The following is a 15,654-nucleotide window of genomic DNA, read 5'->3' on the forward strand; positions in this document are numbered from 1 at the left end:
GAGCCCGTGCTGAGAAGCCACCGCAATGAGAAGGCTGTGCACCACAACGAAGAGTAGCCCCCACTCGCCGCAACTAGAGAAAGCCCGCGCGCAGCAACGAAGACCCAATGCAGCCAAAAAATAAATTAAAAATAAATAAATAAATTAAACCTTACTTAAAAAAAAAAAAAAATTAGGTTACCCCGAAAGTGGACCCTGTACAAGTAGTTTCTTTGCGTGGGGATCCCAGGAAGCCCTGGAAAGAGGATGGAGAAGTGAGGCAGAGAAAGAAGGAAGCCAATAAGGAGTATGTTAATGAGCAGGTTACCTCTGTGGGCTGTCGGAGTTCATTGCTGCTGAGGACTTCTGGAGGACCGTGTAGAACATGACTCAGATTTGTCCCCTTGTAAGGGTAAAGATGCTGATGTTATGAATTCACTAACTCCTGTTTGTCATCCGTTAAGGGCTGTTCCCAGGGGTGGCCTGCCCGCCCTGTGCATGCGTCAGGCAAGCTCGTGCTGCACGAGAAAACCCTCAGGCAGAGCGGTAGGATCTCGGGGTTAGCAGCCATCTGCAGAATGGGTACAGGCTGGTGCCTACTGTATCTTCATGGGACCAGCCCTTCTTGGTCCTGCTGGGCTAGGGTAAAACATTGCTCTGAGCCACCAGACAACCACGAGTGAAAAACTTTATTGCTCCAAGCACTTTATATGAATGTCACCACCACCTGACTTGGGCAAATATATAAAAAGCACAACCTATTGTACAGTCATTCCAACTCTTCGACTAATGCACTGTACAGAGGCTTCCCAGGCCTTGTCCCCAGCACGGTGGATGCATTTCAGGGGCAGCAGCTGCACTTGTCCGAGGCCCCTTTGCAGATGCAGCCCTGGGCACACTTGGTGCAGCCCGGTGGGCAGCAAGGAGCAGCAGCCTGGAAGGGGCAGGAGACGGACAGATCAGCTTTGGGTCAACACTCTTATCTGACCACTTCCCCCGTCACCACTTAGAAGGAAGTAGAAAAATAAAAGCATGCTACACACAGGTTCCGAGCCACATGAGCAAAAAACCTGGGACAGGAAGTGGTGGGATGTTAGAGCTGGAAGGGACCTCAGGGGTCACCCAGAGTCCATCAGAGGCCAGGGAGGGGAAGGGGTTGGCGCACCGCCATTGGACAGTGGCAGATCCAAGGGCTCATGACGCCAGGCCATTCCCTTCACTACTGGGCAGGCTGGAACCTCCCCTCAGCCCTCTTCTTATCCAAACCCCTGAAACACTGAGGATGTCCTCACCCCCAGGTCAGCTGCAGCCCGGGGGACTCAGCTTTCATTTCAGATCCCTCCCAAATGGGTAAAGGCATCCAGGACACCCTCAATCCCACCGTGGCTGGAGGGTTGAGGATGGCAGAAACGGACTCCCAGCTCCCCGCCAGCAGTGCATGGCCCCGGTCACCAGACTCACTTTTTCGACATGTTTTACAGCTGCAGGTTGTGCATTTGCAGTTGTCTCCGCAGATGCAGATTCCTCCTAGGAGAAAGGACAGAGCCACAAACATGAGCATCGAGGTGGAGCGGGCACACAGGCGTGCTGCAGGCCGTCTTGGTGGCCGGGGGTCTGGGCTGCCCTTGGTCAGTGGATGGACAAGAGGTTGAAGACGCTGCTGAGAATCACCCCAGTGGTGAAGACCGTCCAGTGGTTCCCAGTCACAATCCCTGGGCAGAAACTGGGGGGGCCACAGCAGAGTCCCTGGGGGTGCTTATTAAAATGCAGATTCCTAGGGCCAGCCTTTGAGATTTTTTTTTAAATTAATTTATTAATTAATTAATTATTTTTGGCTGTGTTGGGTCTTCGTTTCTGTGCGAGGGCTTTCTCTAGTTGCGGCAAGTGGGGGCCACTCTTCATCGCGGTGCGCAGACCTCTCACTGTCGTGGCCTCTCTTGTTGTGGAGCACAGGCTCCAGACACGTAGGCTCAGTAGTTGTGGCTCATGGGCCCAGTTGCTCCGCGGCATGTGGGATCTTCCCAGACCAGGGCTCGAACCCGTGTCCCCTGCATTGGCAGGCAGATTCTCAACCACTGCGGCACCAGGGAAGCCCGAATCAGTATTTCTTAAAAAGCAACCCAGGGATTTCCCTGGCGGTCCATTGGTTAAGACTCCTCGCTTCCACTGCAGGGGACATGGATTTGATCCCTGGTCAAGGAACTAAGATCCTATGTGCTGCGCAGTGCGGACAAAAAATAGAAAAAAAAAAAAAAAAAAGCAACCCAGATGATTCTGATGTACAATCAGGTTTGAGAACCACTAAGTTAGGCCAAGCCCAAGGTCCCCTGGGGACTGTCAAAAACTTTAAGGTATCAGGCAGGATGGAAATCCTCACCTCCTCACCTTTTCAAGGTATCAGGCAAGATGGAAATCCTGAATGTGTAGGAGGAAGGTCAAAGGATATATAAACAAGCCCAAAGTGAGAGTCACAGCTACCACTTGTTTCCATATCATAAAACCATCTATATTTAAAAAAAAAAATCATCCCGCTTCTTGTTTTGAGTTTCAAGATGTTGGAATCTTCTGTCTTTTTGGCAAATTTTGGGGACAGACATGTCCTGTTAGGAACCAGGGAGGCTTGTGAGACTTCTTGATGCCATTTCCAAAGGTCATAAAACCCAAGATGGCTCTGAACCCTGACCTCACTTCTCCTGGCCAACATGCTTCCATGGAATTAAGCAGTTTCAGACTTGGAGGTCCGCATATGCTTCTAATAACTCCCCTGACATCTGCAAATGCTTTATGATTTTAACCCTTTCACAGCGACCCTAGGAGATGGGCAGCTGGGGATAAGTAACCCTATTTTTCAGATGAAGAAACTGAGGCTTGGAAATAATAAGTGTCAGGAGTGGATGGGAGCAATGGACCAGAAGCAGGTTGGTCTGGGCCAGAGCTCTTCCCCCGCCCTGGTGGCTGCTCCCAGAGGCTCGCCGCTAGGTCCCACCACAGTCATTCCTAAGTCAGGTTATTAATTCTAGCAAATCAAGCTGGTATCCAACAGAGAGCAGGAGCTGCCGCAGAGGTGGCCAGTCTGACACAAACCCCATTGGTGCTTCTAATTGGAAGAAGAGAAGCATTAATCACAGTCCTTCAGGCTCCCTGTGGGAAGCTGGCGAGAGGTCGCAGAATCCCAGGATGGGCATCCTTACTCACCAGACATGCAGGTGCATTCCCCAGGGTCCATGGTCCAGGTGTCTGAGAGGCTCCGGCGCTGTCACAGCTGGGGAAATGAGGCTGAGTGAGCAGTCGCCAGAGGCTTCTTATTTATGGCTGTGTGGGTGTAGACTTGGGCTCACCCCACCTCTCCCTGGGGCCAGACGCCCTGCACACAGCCCAGTCATGGGCTGGGTGTCGGCAGAGGAGGGCAGAGGAGAGGGCGAGCAGTACAGTCATTTAGGTGGCTTTTCACAAAGGGTGCAGGTGGCTGTACCCGCCACCTGCTGAGGTGTCAGGGAGCCAGGCTCAGGCTCAAATTGCAGTCACATCGTGCAGATTGGGAGCTACCTGTGTCCCCGCTCCAAGTCCTACACATACTATCATCTGCCATTTCTGTTCCCTCCTTCACAGGGGCTGCTCCTGTCCTGGCCCAGGGTCTCATCTGTCTCCCCTGGTTGACTATAAAAGCCCTTACCATGGGCAGGCGGGGGCCCCTATTCTGGGCTCTGGCTTTAGAAGGCCCCGCTGAGGCCCCCTCCTGGCCATGCCCCCAAAAGTCAGGGGCAGGTGCCCACTCAGAGCCTGTAACCTCTCTTTCTAGACCACATGTGGAGCGCCCTGGATGCCAGAATCTTCTGTCTTCCCAAGCCTGCTTGTTTCTAAGGATTTGCTCAGTCCTCTTCCCCAGGCTCCCAAGGACAGATGTGCAGCCAGTGTGTGTCCCTCTAGGCCTGAGGGGTGGCCGCGGGTGGCTGTTTGCTGGGGGTACAGACAGAGTTTGGATGTGTGGGCTGGTGCCCACAGGGGTGTGTGAAGGAAGGAGCTAGGAGTGGGGAGAGAAGGGAGGGGGGGCCACAGATTTGGGGTTGGGGCCATGGGGTAGATCTCCAGGCAACTCTGCATTCTAGGTTGCAGTGTTAAGGTAGGAGGATAGAAAGTATTTTATTTGTTTATCTGATTTATAACTTTAAAATATTTTAGCCAGGTAGTATGTGGACCTCCCACTTGTATTCTTGCTCTGCCCCCCTAAACATTAGAAGGGGCCTGGAACCAGCCTCTTGTGTTCTCGCCCCCTCCTCCTCACTCTGAAAGGCCAAAAAGTGGTCCTGGCCACCACCAGTGGAGATAGTTCCTCCCGTGTGTAGGTTAGTGGGTTCTCCTTTACTCATCCGCAAGGACCACCAGGGCCTCAGCCTGACCCATGGAGCCATGGGTTTGATCTGAGAACTTCTAGTGAGGAGAAAGGGATTCAGCCCCATGGTCATCAGGGCACTGGGGAAGGGTAGGGAGGGGCAACATTGTACTGGTCCCCAAATGGTCCCTGCCCCAAAGGAGTTCACAGCATAGTTGGGGATCCAGGCCCATTCATTCATTCAGCACCTTCTAAGGGCCAGCACTGTGCTGGGCACTGGGGAGCCAGGGGTGAGTAAAAACAGAGCTAATCAGCCAAAAACAAATAAATAAAATAAATTTATTTTAAAAAAAGGGCTTCTCTGGTGGCGCAGTGGTTGAGACTCCGCCTGCCAATGCAGGGGACACGGGTTCGAGCCCTGGTCCGGGAAGATCCCACACGCCGCAGAGCAACGAAGCCTGTGCGCCCCAACTACTGAGCCTGCGCTCTAGAGCCTGTGCACCACAACTACTGAGCCCTCATGCCACAGCTACTGAAGCCCTTGCGTCTAGGGCCCATGCTCCCCAACAAGAGAAGCCACCTCAATGAGAAGCCTGCGCACCACAACAAAGAGTAGCCCCCGCTCACCACAACTAGAGAACGCCTGCGTGCAGCAACGAAGACCCAACACAGCCAAAAATAAATAAATAAAATAAATTTATTTAAAAAACCAAAAAAACCAAAAAAACAGCAAATGGTGCACAAGGGCTGGAGGATATCTCAGCCCAGGAAACCCACGACCCTGCAGGGCTGCTCTCAGAGCCCAGAGGCTGGATCTGCCTTCCCGCGCTTGCATTTCCAGCCCAGTCCCAGCCCATCTCTTGGAAGGTCCAGCTTCTTCCCCCTTGCGCCCCACTCTTGAGTGTGCCCTGTAGCAGATATGAATGCCTTGGAAGGTCTGGCCCAACTAAGTGAGCCCAGAGAAAGGGAAGGATTTCCCTTCCCCCTTATCTAAGCCGTCTCTCCTCCCTGCTCACTCTGTGAGCCAGGAGTTGCTTCTTCCTTGGATGACTGACACTGCAGTGTTGCTTAAGGCCTCAACTGAATGATAGTATCAAAATCCAATCCCCAAGCATGAAGCTATTTCCCAGTTTCTGGGCTGTGTAGATTGAAACAACCATGTGTAGCATCAGGTGGTAGAGTCCGTGTTGACTGCACCCGGGCTGTCCAGTTCCTGTTACATGGTGTCCCCTAGGGCCTGGGGAAGCGCATCCACAGACCCCGTCTGCCCTTTTGGCCATCTTCTGGGTCTCAGCTCCTGATCTCTGCATGGCAGCAGGAAAACAAGAACACACACGCCACCCCAGGAACATGGAATGGCTGGGGGACACAGCTTAAATCCACACTTAGAAAATAAATATCAGTGCAACTGGCCCTCCATTCCCACGGCGGTGAACCCTGCAGCTGCAGGGGGTGGACTGAACTCACCATCTTCTGTTCGAGACTTCACTGTCCGTGGATTTTGATATCCGCTGGGGTCCTGGAACCCATACCCTGTGGCTACTGAGTTATGACTGTATTTCTTCAGAGGCGTGATCCTTAGCCTTCTCAGTGGATTCAAGGGGCCCTTGAAAATCTGATGAAAGCTCTACCTAGGAAAAAAAAAAGCAAATACATGACATTTTCCCCCCGCAAGTTCAAGGGACTTTTGGATCTCTGAAATCCCATTGCTGGGCCTCCTCCCGCTCCCCCAGGGGCCCTGAGGTAAGAGCTCCTCTGCAAAGAAGCAGTCCTGCTTGGGCAGCTTTTCTGTGGCCACACAGCACTTGTAGCTCCTTTGAGCCACTGAGCCCTAAATATCTCCTTCTCCACTTACGGCCTCTCCATACGAAAAGTCAAGTGGTTTTTCTCAGAACGATGAAATGGGTTGTTCTAGAGGAGCAGCTAACCCTCCACCTTTTAACCTAAATGACTGCGTTGTCATCTTCTCCGCCTCCCACAAAGGTCAAAGCTAGACACCCGCTGTTCCTGCGTCCAGCAGTTTCTGCCAGAAGTTCTAGGACTCGTGGCCTGGGAATGGAGGTTCAGCCACGATGACGGCAGAGAAAGGTCCTGTGCCGTCACTCCACACCCTGGTCCACATTTTGCACTTGGGTCACCACCCTTTCCCGTACAGGGCCCCTCTGGACATAGGTGTCTCCCCAGGAGCAGCCTGGAGCCATTGGTTTTTATAACGCTGGTTTATAAATTGGCCTCTCTCTAGACCACAGTCTTCTCACAAACAGAAGCTGTGCTTATTCATCTCAGCAGCCGTGTGGCCAGGCACACTGAGTGCTGCCACACAGTGGGTGCTCAATAAATATTGAGCTGAGCATGAATAAATGACTCAGTAGAGTTACATGTAGGCTGTCTTCTCCAGCTCTTGTTGAAGAGATGTAGAGGGTCTTGTCGCTCACCAGGAGCAGTCAAGAGCCTGAGATCTGGAGTCATGCTGCCGGGGTCCTGATCCCGGTTCTGCTGCCTGACTGGGGGCAAGTTGCTTAACCCTTCTGAGCCCCGGTTTCCTCATCTGCAAAGTGTGGCTCATGAAAATGATAACCCCATGGCACTGTCATTGTGAGGGGTAAATGAGAGAATGCATATTCAGCACTTAGTTCAGAATCTGACACAAATATTATCATTATTTCGCTATTAATATTATTATTATCTGTGCCTAATACAGCTGACAGATTGGTTCAGCCACTCACCCATTTGTATGTTTCAGGCTCATAGACTATTCTACAACTGGTCCCAGGGTCCTGAGTGGGATGCATTCATCAGCAGTAAATGTTGTGAAGAGTTTTAGTCTCTGGGTTCCCAGCTTTTAAACTCAGCCTAGTTCCTTTTGGGTCCCAGGGCCTGGGGACCATGGGGCACTGCCCTTCCTTTCTGACTTCCCTTGCTGCAGTTTGCATCTGTTTGGAGTCAGAGTTGACCTTCCACCTACAAGGCCCTCTTATAGGGTATTTTTGGCTTCCTCTGTAGGACTAGGCATAAGATATGGGTGGACAAAATCAAAGCAGGCAGGGGCCCCAAGGAACACCAGCTTGAATCAAGATGGTCAGTGCTGGAAGAACCCTGAGAAGTCATGGGCCAGCTTCTTGTCCAAATGGGGAAACAGAGGCCCAGAGAGACAGGGTCAAGCCCTGGTCACCCAGCTTAGGTTCGTGGTGGGGCGATTTGAACCTGGCTCCTTGACTCATTGCCAGCACCCACTCTTGAGTTCTAAGGCAGGACTGTTCAGCCGTTTGGAACCTTGTGGCTTTCTCTACTGTTTATTAATTAATTTTATTACAAAAGTTCAAACATACTAAAAAGTACAAAGAACAGTATTACAAACACCACTGTATCTACCACCTGGAATTAACAGATGTCAACATGGTCATGTTTGCTTCAACTCTTTTATTTATGACATAAAAAATTGTCAGGATCATGGCTTTAAACACCACCTATGTGCTGGAGACTCCCCATTTACACCCCCAACCTGGGCCTCTCTTTTGAACTCCAGGCTCATATTTCTTTTTTCTTTTTTTTTTTATAATTTTATTTTATTTATTTATTTTTCACTGTGTTGGGTCTTTGTTGATGCGCTCAGGCTCTCTCTAGTTGCGGTGAACAAGGGCTACTCTTTGTTGCGGTGCGTGGGTTTCTCATTGCGGTGGCTTCTCTTGTTGTGGAGCACAGGCTCTAGGCTCGCGGGCTTCAGTAGTTGTGGCTCACGAGCTCAGTAGTTGTGGCTCGCGGGCTCTAGAGCCCAGGTTCAGTACTTGTGACTCACAGGCTTAGCTGCTCCGCAGCATGTGGGATCTTCCCGGACCAGGAATTGAACCCGTGTCCCCTGCATTAGCAGGTGGATTCTTAACCACTGCGCCACCAGGGAAGTCCCAGGCTCATATTTCTGACTGCTACTTAACATCTCCGCGTAGATGTCAGACAGCATCTCAGACTCCCCAGATGAGCTCCTGCTCCGGGTATCACCTCCAAGCACACCAGCGTCTTGTCTGCCTCCATCTCTGCCACCTGGTTTGAGCCACCGTCACCTCCCGTGAAGATTCAGGACTCATTTCCTAACTGGCTTTCTTGCATCTGCCCTTGCCCTGGGCCCTTTATACCACATTTTCTTTATTATAAAAATGCTGCTGGGGAATACCCTGGTGGTCCAGTGGTTAGGACTCCGCGCTTTTACCGCTGAGGGCCTGGGGTTCAATCCCGGGTCGGGGAACTAAGATCCCACAAGCTGCGTGGTGCGGCCAAAATAAATAAGTACATGAATTAAATAAAATAAAAATAAAATCTTTCTAAAAAAAATGCTGCAAGGAACATGCCCATTCATGTCATGTACATGAGTGTACAAGACTCACTCATTCCCAGAAGGAGGATGGCTAGGTTATAAGGGGCAATTGCTCTCCAAAGAGCTTAATTTACACTCCCTCTAGCAATTTCTGAGACTCACCATTTTCCTACCTTTTCCTTCAGTACTTACTATATTCAGACTTTGAAATGTTTGCCCATCTGGTAAGTGTGAAGAAGTGTAATGGTACCTCCCTGAGGTATAATTTGCATGTCCCTGCCTCCCAGCTTCACTGTCCTTTAACATCCAGAAAGTGAACCCTGGTCTAGTTGTCCTCACGCTGACTGCACGTCTCATCAGTCTTTCACACTCTAGCAAGAGAGAGCATAGTGAAGATCGGGGACTGCTGTCCTTCACACATGGTTCCCACTCTGGCTCCTCCGTCTGATTGCTGTACAACCTCAGACAAGCTCCTTTGCTCGGTGCCCAACCACCTGCGTCCTGGGCAAGCGTCACAGAGTCTCCAGGGCTGGCGGCTGCTGGTTAATTACATAGGACTCCAGCTCCACAGCTGTAATTCAGTACCCACTGGGCAAGTGAAACCCTCTGCTTTGCACACGGCCCCAAGGAAGGATGAGTAAAGCCACGGTCAACAATTACTCACACTCATTGCCCCTAGCAGCAAAGTGGCTGGTCCAGGTTGGCTGGCAGCCCAGATGAGGGCTTTGGAGAGGGGGCAGGAGGCTTGGGTCCGTCCATCCTTCCTTATTTCATCCTCTCCTTCCTTCCTCCTTCCCTCCCTCTTTTCCTCCCTTCCCCCCCCCCTTTCTTCTTTCCTTCCTCCCTCCGTCCCTCCTTCCATCGCTCCCTCCCTCCCTCCCTTCCTTAATCAATTACTCAGCAAACATATTTGGGGCCTACTATGTGCCTAGCTTTGGGTTAGCCCTCCGGATGGAGTAAGAGAGCCAGACACAGGGCCTGGTGCTTACAAGTGTGCTTTCCAGGAGGGGTGGTGAGCACATCCATAGCTATCGGAAAAGGAGAAAGCAAGCAGGGTTTCTGTGAGGACACACAAACGCAGGGCGGCCTTTGAACGGCCCTGAGAGTGAGTATCTCCCTAAACGTTGCCCCCGAGGTGCCTCCCTTGCCTCACCCTAGTCTCAGCCCTTCATTTCTCCCTGTCTAGGTAACCTCTGGGTTCCTCATGGAATATTGGGGCTGGACTGGAGGTTTTCGCACTGTGCAGGCTCAGAGCCCCAGGGCTTCACAGAGGTGTGTTGCCGGGGCTTCTGTGGATGGGATGCTAGGTCCCATCCCTCTGCCCTCCCCCTATTTAAACAGGGCAGCTCCTTTTTCTAAAATCTGTTTTGTCTTATGCAACCCACCCCCTCAATCCCTCTTATAATGATTTTATCTGGGGGCTCGGGGGAGCGTGGTTTGCTGCTGCTAGGACCAGTTGGAAAACCACTGAACACAAGCCCTGCCTTCCAGGTTAGGGGCCTTGCCCAGGGGAACAGTGGGAACTTCCAGATCTGCCCCTGGAATCCCAATTGGAACTCAGACCCAGTGTGCTTTCTTTTTTTTTTCCTCAAAACATTTATTTATTAATTCTTTAAAATAACAATAATAAACCTATTACATGTGAATCTAAATAACATTAAAACATTTTTATATTATAGTTGATTTACAGTGTTGTGTTAGTTGCAGGTGTACAGTAAAGTGATTCAGTTATATATATATATCCATTCTTTTTCAGATTCTTTTCCCATATAGGTTATTACAGAATATTGAGTAGAGTTCCCTGTGCTATACAGTAGGTCCTTATTGATTATCTATTTTATAAATAGTAGTGTGTATATGTTAATCCCAAACTCCTAATTTATCCATCCCCACCAACGTTTCCCATTTGGTAACTATAAGTTTGTTTTCAAAGTCTGTGAGTCTGTTTCTGTTTTGTAAATAAGTTCATTAGTATCATCATTTTTTTAAGATTCCACATATAAGTGATATCGTATGATATTTGTTTTTCTCTGTCTGACTTACTTCACTTAGTATGATAATCTCTAGGCCCATCCATGTAGCTGCAAATGGCATTATTTCTTTTTTATGGCTGAGTAATATTCCATTATATATGTATACTTCATCTTCTTTATTCGTCTGCTGATGGATATTTAGGTTGCTTCCATGTGTTGGCTATTGTAAATAGTGCTGCAGTGAACATAGGGGTGCATATATCTTTTTGAATTATGGGTTTCTCTGGGTATATGCCCAGGAGTGGGATTGCTGGATCATATGGTAGTTCTATTTTTAGTTTTTTAAGGAACCTCCATACTGTTCTCCATAGTGGTGTTTTCTCTTTTTAAAATTATTTTTTAAACTCGGGATGATTTCAAAAACAGATAAGAATAGAAAATTAAATACAGAACCTTCCAATGTTATTAGATATTAACATTGTCCTGTTCATTTCAATTGTTAAAGGAACAAAATAATCAGAGTGGAAACCCCCTGTGTAAACTTTCCAAATCTCATTCTTACTCCATCACCAAACCCGGGAACAAATTTCATGAAGCGTTTATCATGCCCATGCATGTTCTTCTAGTTTTACTGCATACGTATCTATAAAACTTACACACCCTTGTTTTACAGGTTTGTAAACCTTTTATAAAATGGCATCATTCTCTTTGTAGCCTCTTACAATTTTTTATTTTATTTTTTGGCTCAGCGTTTTGAGATTTATGATTTTAACTGCTTTATATTATTCTATTATATGACTACTTCACAATTTATCCAGTTGATGGACATTTAGGTGTTTCTTTCCACTTTTTCATTGTTATAAACACTGCTGCAGTGAATATCCACGTATAGTGTTTCTGTATGTGACATGTGCCAGAGTTTCTGTAGGGGGTATACCTAGGAGTGGACTTGCTGGATTGAAGGGGACATGCTTGTTCTGCTTTACTAGGTCTTTCCAAATTGCTCACCACAGGGGTTTACACTCCCATGACCAATGTACTCAAGTGCCCAATTCTCCATGGCCTTGTTAATACTTGGTACCGCCAGCCTTCATTTTTGCCAGTGTGACAGATGTGAAATGGCATATCCTTGGCTGCTGATTTGCATTTCCCTAATTACTACCAAGGTTGAGCATACTATCATAAGACTTTTGGTCCCTCACGTCTTCTCTACGTGGTCCGCTCTTCTTCCTAAAATGCTGCATTCCTCCATCGTTCGGTAGGACGTAGCGCTAAGCAATCCCACTTTGGCATCAGTCTATATATTATTTTCTCAGACATGTGGCAAGTCTCTGTCTTCCCACATTGCTGGTTTTTAATAATTCCCCTGTTGGAGGCTCAAAGTGACCTTGGTTGATAAAGATGAACATCTGGTGTAAACTCAGGAAAACCACTCAAGGTGTCGGGGGGCAGGGGGTGAGAGTAGAGGGGGCTGCATCTTCAGCTTTAAGTCCTCCGCAAGCCCACTGGGACCCAGTCGGCAAAGCTCATTTCAGGCTTCTGCACTTTATCCCCTTTGTGTAGGAACCCTTCCTTCGGGTTGAAGTTGATTCCTAGCAAGGCTTTCTGGATTTGCTCTGTAATGCTTCTGGAGAATTCTTGAAAAAGAAGGAGGGAAACAGAAGAATTCCTGGAATTAACATAATTCTAGAGTGCCAGAGCTGTAAGGGCAATAATGTGGTGCAGACCTTGTCTCAATCCCAACCCCATTTACAGATTGGGAGCCTGAGGCCCCAGAGGGGAAGTGTCCCAGCCACCAGTCCATCCACAGTGCGAATCAGCTGGGCCACGTGATGAATTGAGGAAGAAAACTTCCCAGGGCCTTCGAAACCTCTTAGGTGACTATGGAGTGAGGCCATTCGCAGAACCACCTGCTCGGGTTAAGCATCCGCCGAGGGCCTCACACGGTGCCACCTGCCTTACCCAAGGGTACAAAGAAGAATTGTGTAACTGGGGAGCTGAGACACCAGAAAAGAAACCATTGGTGAGCATCACAGACGTGTGTGCTCAGATGGTGAAATAAATGCGGCTGCCTCTGTGCCCATCTCTCCCTCTGCCTCTTCTCCTGCTTGCCTTTCTTCTTCCACTTCCTCTTTCCTCCTTCTTTTCTCTCATTCCCCCTTTACCTTTGCACATCTCACTTTTTCTCTTGTTTCTTCTTTTCTCTCTCCTGGGGCAAGAAGCCCAGCCGGGGAGTCAGGGCAACTGAGTCCTCTAAACTCACTCACTGGGATTGCTCACTCACAAGTTCACTTCCCTGCCCTGGGCCACAGTTTCCCCGAAACAGCGACGAGGTGCCATAGCTGGTGGTCTGTTCCGGGTGCAGGTAAAGAGACAGCTGTTTAGAAGATGCCTGTCTCTAAGATTTCTAAAGGAGTAACCCCTCAGCCAGCACCAAAGCAGTCTGTAAATGTCTACAGCATTGGGATTAAAGCCACATTTGGGAGAAACTTCCCTAATTGTGAATTGTCTGCAGGCACTTTTAGCTGTGCTTTTCCTCCAAAGATGTGGGAGCCAGTTCAGCAGCCCAGGCCGTTCTGGGCTCGCCAGATCAATGTTTTCTCCGGTTCCAAAATCCTTGGGGTCTGGGGATTTCTGTTTGAACAGGCCCCTTAGATAGAGGAACCAAGGCTCAACCCACAGAGCCCCCCCACACCTGGCAGGGATTTCACTAACAACTCAGAACCGTAGTGCCCTAGTTATTGAATTTGTTGGTTTCTCCAGTATAAATACATAGTTCTCTGAAAATAATTGGCTCATCCCCAATTAATGTTAGGGAGAAAAAACAAAGACAACAGTTTGAGGGTTGTTTAGAGGAGAATAATTATCCACTGCAGTCATTTCCTGCATTGTCAGGGGTTGATGACAGAGCATGTCACCTCCCCTCAGCACCTGTGGGGTTACTGATGTCTTTGTGAAGTTTGGGTCTGGGAAACCCAGCGTGAGAACCAGGAGGGGTGGTCATGACAACCCAGCTGGGCAGGAGCGCCTCGGTGCGCCTGAATTCCTGGGCCAGAGACAGGTCTGAGTGAGCCTTAGATGGACATAGACTTGCGCTGCCACTGCTTTGATTCCGTCTCCTTCTTTCTCTGTATGGCCTTGGACAAGCCATCTGACCTCAGTTTCCCTGCTAATAAAATGGGGATAATAACACACTTTTCTAAGGGTGCCTCTTAAGAATAATTGGCCAGTTTTTGCAAGGCACTTTGAAGAAAATTGCTGTGAAGATGTTCTGCTGGCCCTGGAATTTTCCTTGGTGCAAATATCAAACAGACGAGGATGACCAATGTTCTGATTCTGGCACTCCCAGCGGAACCATTTTCCCCGGTTCAGTTGGAAGAGAGCAAGAGGGGGAGGGGCTGGGATCACAGCCTGGGCCTGCCTGGAATATTAAAGGCACAACCCTGCCTTTGATGCCTGCCTGCAACGCTTGTTAATTTTAATAGGAAGCCAGCAGAGGCAGGAAGGTTCTGCCTGGCAGAAGAAAAGAGGTCGAGACTGAAGAGGATTAGTGCCAATTCAATTTGGATCTTGTTTGGCTTTGAAGTCCTTGGCTCCAGTGCTGGAGTGACAGGACAACTCCTAGATGTCAGCAGGGTGGAAGGCAGGGGGCTGGGGAAAGTGTGGACCTGAGGCCCCTCAAGCCCCAGCTCAGCCAGGAGCAGACGGCCCCTGTCTCAACTGGGGAATCACCGTAGGATCTCCCAAGCTGGTGATTTTCTGGGGAAACCTCAAATAGGGGTCTCAAACTGAAGTGACTTTGGGAGCTAGGTAGTTAATGCATGAGAGCAAAGTCAACTGATTATAGTCACAGACAGTGCTGGGGACTGTGGCTAATTGTCTAAGCTCCAGTTGAATATTGGGATTTGGGAATGAGGGTCAAATTTTGCCATCTGTTCTAATTTTTTAGGAGAAATGGAAAACTGGATTTTGTGTACATGTGTGAAATATTGCAATTTTTAAACAGTAATCAAAGTTGTTTGTTTACTGTTTTAAAATACTCTCCTCATGTACAAACACATCCATAGGCCAGAGCAGCCCATAGGCCTATTTTGTGACCTGTGTCTCAGAGTTCTAAAGCTTCAGGAGTGCAGAGTCCCTTAAAATTCACTAAGACTTTTGGTTACTATTTTCTAGAGACTTCAGACCAGTCCCTGGTTGAGGGTATCAGAATTATCCAGGAAAAACTTTTTTAGAAAAACGAATATTTAGGGATTCTGATTCAGTGGGCTTGGAGTGGGATCTGGGGAGGGTCTCCTATTTTTTTTTTAACTCCTCAGATGTTCTGGTGTGCAGCCAGGTTTGGGAAATGGTGACCTCGTCAGTTCTTCTTAGTGTTTTTAAATTTTTTTAAACACTTTTGAGAAGCTGAAGAAAGTTATCAACACTTTCCCTAGGGAAAAAATTTTTGCATACAATGTCAGGGATTCTGAATACCCTCCCTCTGAAGGCCATCCAAGACCACCCATTAAGAACCTTGTCAGTACTTGATGCTGGAATCCCATCTACAAGTGCCATGAAAATAGCCTCTGGGGTCTCACTTGTACTCCTCCAGTGACAGGGAGCTCATTACCTTTGGAGAAGGTCTATCCCCTTTTGGGGAGCATTAGTCTTCAGTAAAGTCCTTTTTGTGATGAGCAGAAACTGGCTGTCTCTTCTCACAAGCAGCCTTCTCCAGCGCCCCTAGCTTTCACCTGCAAGTCCCACATTCGTCCTCTGGCTCATCTTTCTGGTTTTACTGGGGTTTAGAGGGGAGAGCTGCCGTAGGAGGCCAGGAGAAGCTGAGGGGTGGCCACGGATGAGGAGCTCTTCCTCTTGGGATTTGAGACTTCAGGAGCAGATCATTGACCAGATCCTGGTGATTCCTGTTCCTGACACTTCATCCCTTTGTCCTCTTTAGAGACCCCTCTCCGTGAATCCAGCACGAAATGTCAAACCTACTTCATCGTCACAATCCTCTCCCTGAACCTTTCCCTGTGACTGTCTTTCTTGGAGTGGCTGACCCCCAAGCTTGGGAGATGAAC

At 48.9% G+C, this 15,654-nt stretch overlaps 1 protein-coding gene across 1 annotated transcript; it reads right to left on the reverse strand.

The window, feature by feature from the left end:
• Positions 1-664: 664 nt before the first annotated feature.
• On the reverse strand, positions 665-3,254 carry LOC118884971 (metallothionein-4-like). The gene is given in 4 exon segments (XM_036833196.1): positions 665-901; positions 903-913; positions 1,441-1,506; positions 3,175-3,254. Coding segments are annotated over 4 exon segments (189 nt in total). The 5' UTR covers positions 3,206-3,254; the 3' UTR covers positions 665-820.
• Positions 3,255-15,654: the final 12,400 nt, after the last annotated feature.

Source organism: Balaenoptera musculus, chromosome 19, assembly GCF_009873245.2.
Source record: "Balaenoptera musculus isolate JJ_BM4_2016_0621 chromosome 19, mBalMus1.pri.v3, whole genome shotgun sequence".
NCBI lineage: Eukaryota > Metazoa > Chordata > Mammalia > Artiodactyla > Balaenopteridae > Balaenoptera > Balaenoptera musculus.